An 8,743-nucleotide genomic window follows, 5' to 3' on the forward strand; every position below is an offset into this window, starting at 1 on the left:
ATTTTAATTTAATAATTTTGAGGAGAATAAATTGCCATAGTTATTTAAATTTTAATGAAATTCATGTCATTTCTTGATACAACCAGATGAATCTCTCAAAAAGCAAATTACATGCGAGTATATGTTTCTCTTTTCAACTTCAACAACAACATTTTTTATACGTTAAAAGTGAGCGTAATTAATATATATCTTTAATTAAAAGTGAAAAGATTTGATACCTAAAAAAAATTAATAATAACATTTCGAAAAAAAAGCGAAACAAGAAAAATCTCAGCCAGAAGATTAAAAGGAAATGGGGCGAAAAAGGAAGCGGAAGAAGGAACAGTAGCTACACAAGGAAAAAGCAAGAAATATGTGTGGTTGGAAGAGCTCGTTTTTGCATTTGGATTCTAATGGTGCGAAAAATAACAGAAATATATGAATTTGTTTGCTCACTGGAATTGGAAAATTCTCCACTGAAGCAGCAATGGCTTCACTTTGTCTGAATTCATTTTCTCCACCATCGCCTTCGCAGCCTCGCAGGCTCTTCGAACCCTCTTTTCCCTCTTCTTCTTCTTCTTCTTCTCTGACTCGCAACAATTACACCTTAAAACCTATCGTCGTCCGTGGAAATCCCCCGACCTTCGTCTCCGCTCCAGGTCGCCGAATCGTTGCTGGTTAGTGTTTTCGGTATTTGAACTGGACCTTCGCAATATCCGTGGTGGATTAATGGCTTTTCCTTTTTCATGTTCGTTTCTTCAGCTTCATGGAGAAGCTTTTAGGACTTTGCGTTTCCGCTTTTTGCTTATTAGCAACCGATCCATTTTAATCTCGAACTAACAATTTTCCCTCATTTTTGCTTGTTCTTGACTCTGTTTAGTTGGGGATTTGCATGGAGATCTTAAACAAACTAGATTGGCGCTTGAGATGGCTGGTGTCTTGGGCTCCGATACACAGGACTTGTGGACTGGAGGACAAACGGTGCGCCTGCCCTCATTTGAATACATTTTAGACCAAACATATGGCGTAGTTCCTATTGGTTTGGTGTTTTCTTTTTCCTTTAATTTAGTCCCTATTGTTTAAAATGTTTTTATTTAGTCATTTTTTTAAGTTTAAACATTTTTCAATTGTACCATGTCGTATGAACTTAGTGAGAAATCAAGGCATGAGGAAAAGTTGAAATTTATATCAACTTGTTAGAAATTTGGAGTGGGTAAGGCTTTCTTTAAACTTTTGCCAATTCACTACTTGGTTGACATTTAGTAACGAAAAGGGTATAATTTAAAATGGTTAAATTAAAAAGTAAGGGACTAGATCGAAACTTTTTAAGGGAATAAAGCATATATTTAGGTTACATTTTATCTATGAAGTCCCCCACCCGTCACCAAAAAAAACAAAGTGTCAGACATGCTGCCTTATTTCTCGAATTTTAAGGCTGTTTTTTTTTTTTTTTTTTGGTCTAGGTATTGATTCAGCTTGGAGATATACTGGACAGAGGGGAAGATGAAATAGCTATATTGTCCTTATTGAGATCATTGGATGTCCAAGCAAGAGCAAAAGGTGGTGCAGTGTTTCAGGTTTGTGCTGCAAACATCTCGAGCTTCATGTAAATTTTAAAAGGAAAGAAAAAAACAAATTCAAGATAGTTCTTGTGCTACAACAACGTTTTATGTTGTCTTATTTTGTTGGAACATTGTTCAATGTGGATTTCCAGGTGAACGGGAATCATGAGACGATGAATGTTGAAGGGGATTTCAGATATGTTGATTCTGGGGCTTTTGATGAGTGTCTGGATTTCATGGAATACTTGGAAGACTATAGAGATCACTTTGAAGAAGCCTTTCTTAATTGGATCCAAGTCTCAGAAAGGTGGAAAGATCAGAGGAAATCACAAAATTTTTGGGGTCCTATGAATTTGGTGAAGGTACTAAACTGAACTATTCTATGAATCCTTGCTTTGTTAGTTCATTTAGATTCTCACATCGTCCCAGTGCAGGAGCAATTAGAATGATATAGGAATTACCACAGCTAAAACTCATGCAATTACTAACAACAATCATTTGTCTCCAGTAGAAATGACTAAAAGCCTGGGGACATTCAAAACTTTAAATAGTTTATCTACCATTCATCAAAAGAATTGACCTTTTGTGAAAACTAAACTAATGATGATTTGGGTCATGTGAATGAAGTATTGATGTAATCATATTTTCAAAACTCAAGAAAGTGTAAGAAGCATAGAGAAAATTAGTATCTCTTCTCATGCTTGATTTCTATTTAAGATAACATTTGGAATTTTGGCTGTTAATAAGTTCGGTAAGTTTAAAATTCATGTGGTTTTATTCAACTTGTGATCTATAAATGTTCTTGATAACAATTATTCGCATATTTTTGCCAGAAGCAGAAAGGGGTGATTGCCAGATCAATCCTCTACAGACCAGGTGGTCGTTTAGCGTGTGAGTTGGCACAACATGCCGTTGTTCTTAAGGTTAATGACTGGGTCTTCTGTCATGGTGGCCTTCTTCCTCACCATGGTAAAATGAGTACTATCACCCTTTTTTTTTTTTTTTTTAGCGTGTTTTTTATGTTGGAAAAAATGGCGAAAGCATTCGTCAGAGTTTAAAAATGACTGTTTGTACTCGATATGGTTTGAGAAATGACATCCCAACGAGTGGATATTGCACATGTCGATCGTTTGGTTAGGTGGCACATTAGTGAAAAAAAAAATCGAATTATATGAAGTTATATGATTGTTTTTAGACTACATAGGATGAGTTTACAATCAATTGTAGCTATAAGACCAATTTGCAACAATCCCGTGTTTTTCTTTTCAGACTGATTCAGGATGGTTTATGTTTTCAAATTTTAAATGTCTGACAGGAATATTGGTCCTTCCACAGTTGCATATGGCATAGAGCGGATGAACAGGGAAGTATCCCAGTGGATGAAGGGCCTTGGTGAAAGTGGTAATAGTCCCTTTCCTTTCATCGCAACGCGAGGCTATGATAGTGTTGTTTGGAATCGATTGTACTCGAGAGACTTTGGAGATTTGGACGACTTTGAGATTCAACAGGCAAGCCTTGAAACTCGAACTTTTTCTCTACTTTTTTACCTGTCAGCTGTCAATGAGCAGAGCTTGTTAAGAAAGACCAACTACTTTCCAAACTAAGCTTTCTACTGAATTTGGTCTACATAGGAATAAGTGTTCATTTCTTCTCTTGGACATCATTTAATTTTCCAACCTTTCATGAACTCCCAGTGTTCCTCTGTGGAATTTTCTTTCATTCCCTTAACAAACTACTCATGTACGCCCGGTACTTGTGGTAATTCTTTTCGTAATAATATTAAGTTTTGGTCCTACATTTTTGTTTCTTGACAGATAAATTCGATTCTTGAAGACACACTAGAAGCAGTAGGGGCCAAGGCAATGGTGGTAGGCCACACTCCTCAAACAGCAGGCGTAAATTGGTATGACTACAAGAAATGAGAGATCTTTTTGCAGTTTTTTTAACTGAAGATGGCTATGGGACTTTATAATCATTATAGAAAGGCATTGTACCATGTACAATACGTTTTGGTCTCAATTGAGATAATTACATTTACCCTTTTCAAAATGTTTTTAAAAGTTTGGTTTTTCCTTGCAGTAAATACAATTGCAGCATTTGGCGAGTTGATGTTGGGATGTCGAGTGGTGTTCTTAACTCGAGACCTGAGGTATGCGATACGTCTAGTGGCTCGTTATGATGGGTATATAATTTCTTACATACAGCAACTGATCTGATTAATTCGAAACTCCTTGCAATGTTTTGAGCTCTTGATATGTCATATAATTGCATACATACCAAAAATTTGAAATTGAAAGAGGAATCGCATCAATTCCCACGTTATGCAAAGTTAGTTTTGTATCATTAAATTTGAACTAAATTGATACATTTATAGGAACTAAAATGTAAAAGTGGCAAAGTATAGGGACTATAATCATAATTTTACATTCTTCTCTTTTGCATATATAAATCCTATTTCTATTTATCACCCTAATGTTCATTACCTGTTACCAGGTACTAGAGATCAGAGATGACAAAGTTAGAGTTATCAGGAGCAAGAGGGATAGATTTAGTGAACTTCAAGTTGTTAACTATTTGTAGCAAGGTATTGATAAATTCCAACTCTGTCTCCAAATCTTCATTATTTCTCTACAACATTAAGACAGAAATTTGAACAATCCTCTCGGTTTCGGTCGCTTCTGATCGATCTGTAAGCTACAGTTGGCTCTAAAGCTGGAAGCTTTGAAATTCTGAATGTTCGGCTTCTTGACCATGTCATGACAAACGGAATAACATGTGAATTTATTCTCATTAGGTTAACCAGAAGCTTGAGAAAATGTCAGGCAAATTCAACTGTAATTTTGAACACTTTTCTGTTGACAGGAAGAATCTGCATCGTGCTTCCTTAATGTGCTGGTTTGGATACACCTCTGATCATCTGCCCTTTGATTAGATTCTGCTTTTTGCAAGAGTTGTTACATCTCACGAAGACACTGACGGGTTCCATTTACGACGTCGAAAAGAACACCAGAGACACAGCTGCAGATACCTTCGAATGAGGTCGGGAAAGAGATCAACTTCAAATCCGCCCTCAGTTCAGTCAATCTGATTTTGTAAAACACTGAATTTGAACCTTTGATACCCACTGCCATGGAAGTTGCACTTGTACAGTACATCATATTTGTAAAATAGAATCAGTTAATATTCAATGATTTGATCTTTTGCATTTTTTTTTACTACTGCTACTTGACTGGACTGAAAATGCTTTGTGGAGAAATATGCTCTGCATGGTACAGATGCCTCTGGGATTAGAAATATATGTAGTTTAAGATAAATTAAAGGTTTTAATAGTAAATACCATCTAAGTTCTTATATTTTCGGTTTTGATTTATTTAATCCTGATAAAAACGTTTATTTTGATCATGTACTTTCAAATTTTGTTCATTTTAATTCCCATACTTTCAAAACGTCTATTTTGATTTTGTATATTTTTAGATGTGGCAAATTTTGGTTCTAAGGGATGTTTTGCAAGTATATGACCTAAAATAAGTGTAAAAGTTGTATTTAAATCTAAATTAAATTTATGCTTTCTTATTTTTTTTAGTACAACATGTGGAAGTAGAGGATCAAACTCACAACCTCTTGTTAGAGATATATTCGAATTACCATTGAGCTATGCTCCCTTTGACAATTAAATTTACGTTAAAGCTTATTTTAGCTCCTCTATTTTCACACTTTTTTATCAACTTGGTCCTTATATTTTCAAATATTTTATTCTAATTCCTAAAAACGTTGATAACTAATTGTTAAATAATTGTTTTGTATTTAATAGAAATTTTGTTATTTTTTCCAAAATTAATTCTATATTTGATAAACGTTTGTTCAAAATAGAATACAACCAATAGGATTATGGCTCAATGGTATTTGGTAGGTATTCATTCCTTCGAGGTTGAATGTTCAATCTTCCATATCCTCAAACTGTTGTGCTAAAAAAAAGGTCTGTGTTTATATGATAAACATAACTGTTTTGGTTGTACAGGGAACAAATAATATATATTATTTTTTTTAATTGAATTGGCCCTGAGAAAGTTATATAATTATGCTGCATTAATGAATGAATCAATAGAATTAATTCAAAGAAATAAATATAAACTAGTTGATTATATAATCAGTAAATAATTTTAATTGAACAATTTATAGTTATTGAGAAATAAATTCTTATCTTAAATTGACTTAACCAACTAAAATTGATTAATTACATACATTATTAATGAATTAATATTTTCAATAAATACTTTTTTTTAGTACAACATATGAAGGTGAGGGATCGAACTCACAACCTCTTGGTTGAAGATATATGTTAATTATCGTTGAGCTATATTCGTTTTAACATTTTCAATACATACTTAATTGCACTATTTAATACATTTTTATCGATAAAAATGAATTAAATATATACTTTAATCCAATTGAATAACTAATTATATTCATTTCAGTAGTGGTTGGCCCGTGATTAATCGACGCACGCGCACTGGACACACGGATATCAAAAGAAAAAATTATGTTTATTTTTAATGCATTAGTATCACTTCAAAATAATTAATTTATGTATTATACTTTTAATTAATTTAATGTAGTTGTAGAATCACAAATTTTGGGCTAATCATAAAAAGCCACGTCACTATCTATTTTATTTAGGGATCAATTATATATTAACCCCATAAATTAAAATTAAAGATAAATTGACAATTGAAATATGTCACATGTCTTTCATTGGGCCCTGGATTGAATTGAATTGTTTTAATTGGGTCATATGAGGGTTGAGAGTGGAAACAATTTAGTCACAAACTTGGCTCAAAACTCAAATTACCATGAGACCAGGTAGATTAATATTTAAATTTAAATAAATTTAAATACACTTAAAGAATTTGGCTCGGTCCAAAATTATCAAAGCCAAAATGTTTTGAAATTAAATTGGGCTCATAATCCAAATAGAGCCCAATCCATAGGTTGAGTCCAAAATCACTCAAGTCCAAAAACCCACCATGCCCGTGGAAACCGCCTATAAATAAGAGTCTCCTTCATTTTGAGGGGCTTAGAATTTCAGAATTAAGAGAATTCACACCAAATTAAAAACTCTGTGAAGACTTGAAGATTCGAAAACCAACTTAAAGACTTTCGAAGGAACATAGAACTTCAATCTAAATTAAAGAACAACTATCCCAATCTTCACATCAAGTTTGAGAGAAAGAATCAGAGGATAAAGACTAGACATTGAATCCACTATACAACATATACAAAAATCAAAGTTCAACTCCACGAAATATAACTTCTCCAGAAATCTCGTGTGAACAAATTAGCACGTCTGGTGGGACCATCTCTACCTCTCATCTCTTTTTCAAGACTCGGGCTTGTCTCAAGAAAAAGAAAGAAGAAACAATGACATTTAATAAAACTTCTGCAAAAAGTACTTCTACTTCAAGCAACACCTCCTACACAGGACCGATCACCCGTAGTCGTTCAAAAGAAATCCGGCTAGAAGAAAATCAAACTCCTCCAGCTTTTGCCAAAAAAATACTGCAGCAGATGAAGAAACATGTTCAAGTTGGGGTCGTTATCAAGAGAACTCTTTGTTCATTGAGTCTACTCCTTCCTCTGTGCAGTTTGAGAAAATTCCAGAAATCGATATGATATTTGATCTAATGGCTGATGCAAGTAACATAGAAGAAAAGATGGCTGTAATGGAAAGGAAACTCGCTGCACTGATGAAAACAATGGAAGAAAGAGACTATGAATCGCTTTCTTGAAAAATCAGATCGAAAGCCGAGATGTTGCTGAGTCGAGTCAAACCCTTGCTCTCAAGATAAATGGTAAGGGAAAGATCATTGCTTAAGAAAATCAATCGCAATATTCCACTTCAATTGCTTCGTTGTCTGTTCAGCAACTCCAAGATATGATCACGAACACCATCAGAGTGCAGTACAGAGGACCTACTCAAAGCTCCCTCTTGTATTGTAAACCATATACTAAAATGATTAATGATCTGAGAATGCTTGCTGGATACCAACCTCTAAAGTTCCAACATTTCGATGGGAGGGGCAATCCCAAACAACATATTGCTCACTTCATTGAAACTTGTGAGAATGCTAATACAAGAGGCGATCAACTGGTCAAGCAGTTTGTCCAAATGTTGAAGGGAATTATTGTCTACTGATCTCGAACCTGAAACAATCGAGAGTTGGGAACGGCTTGAAAGAGAATTCTTGAATCGCTTTTACAGCACGAGGATAACCGTTAGTATGATGGAGCTCACCAACTGCAAACAAATAAAAGGTGAACCGGTTGTCGAATATATCAACCGGTGGAGAGCTCTAAGTCTTGACTGTAAGGACAAACTCACGGAAGTATCTGCGGTAGAAATGTACACCCAAGACATGCACTGGGAACTTCTTTACATCCTTCAAGGGATAAAACCCCGTACATTCAAGGAGCTAGCAACTCGTGCTCATGACATGGAGATAAGTATTGCTAGTAGAGGTAATAAAAAGTCTCTAGTCTCATATGTGAAGAAAGAGAAAAAGGAAGTGAAGAGCACTGAGAAGATCTCCAAGGGTTCTACAAAGGAATCTATGGTCGTTAACACGACCCCTCTCAAATTTTCCTCGAAAGGAAAAGAAAAATAAAAGAAGATAGAAAAGCGACAAGATGGAAACGTAAGACGTCACCTATCTCTAGAAGAGAGACAAGAAAAGGTTTATCATTTTCCAGATTTTGACCTTGCAGATATGTTATAACAACTATTGGAATGCAAATGACCCGAACAGATGGGGAGAACAAATGACCCCAACTATTGTGTATATCATCGAGTCGTTAGTCATCCAATAGAAAAATGCTTCATTTTGAAAGAATGAATTTTGAAGCTCACTCAAGAAAAGAAGATTGAGTTGGATCTTGATGAAGTGGCCCAGACAAATCACGCTGCAGTAATCCCAAGTTCCGGCGTCCAATCGTCCACAATCTCATTTCGCGATGAAGAAGCGGTTTGGACCCAATTTGGAACCCTCGAACCTATAGCAATTCTGTACCAACATAAGGCTCATAGGATGAACTCCCCAAAAAAAGAAGAATTTACAGAGGACGGAAAAGGAGAATGGAATCTTGTAACTCGTCGAAAGAAGCAAAAACAAAATTTTGTTAAGAAAGAGTCTCGCATATTTCGCGAC

At 34.9% G+C, this 8,743-nt stretch overlaps 1 protein-coding gene across 4 annotated transcripts; it reads left to right on the forward strand.

Annotated features, from left to right (window-relative positions):
- The first annotated feature begins 306 nt into the window (after window positions 1–306).
- Window positions 307–4,756, forward strand: SLP1 (Calcineurin-like metallo-phosphoesterase superfamily protein). Of its 4 annotated transcripts, none has more exons than XM_088122115.1 (10): window positions 307–656; window positions 860–960; window positions 1,443–1,556; window positions 1,694–1,903; window positions 2,381–2,510; window positions 2,877–3,049; window positions 3,356–3,444; window positions 3,621–3,690; window positions 4,035–4,125; window positions 4,404–4,756. In XM_088122115.1, exons 1-9 carry the CDS (start codon window positions 467–469, stop codon window positions 4,119–4,121), a joined length of 1,164 nt encoding a protein of 387 aa, XP_087978241.1. In that variant the 5' UTR covers window positions 307–466; the 3' UTR covers window positions 4,122–4,125; window positions 4,404–4,756. The 4 variants fall into 4 exon arrangements, 3 of the variants coding, with proteins under 3 accessions (XP_087978241.1, XP_087978240.1, XP_087978239.1); XR_015789950.1 differs by having other exon boundaries at window positions 308–656; window positions 2,375–2,510; window positions 3,621–3,723; XM_088122114.1 differs by having other exon boundaries at window positions 309–656; window positions 2,375–2,510; window positions 4,336–4,756.
- The last annotated feature ends 3,987 nt before the right edge of the window (window positions 4,757–8,743 follow it).

Source organism: Momordica charantia, assembly GCF_013281855.1.
Source record: "Momordica charantia cultivar OHB3-1 chromosome 3 unlocalized genomic scaffold, Mcharantia_2.0 BLBB01000003.1, whole genome shotgun sequence".
Taxonomy (NCBI): Eukaryota; Viridiplantae; Streptophyta; class Magnoliopsida; order Cucurbitales; family Cucurbitaceae; genus Momordica; species Momordica charantia.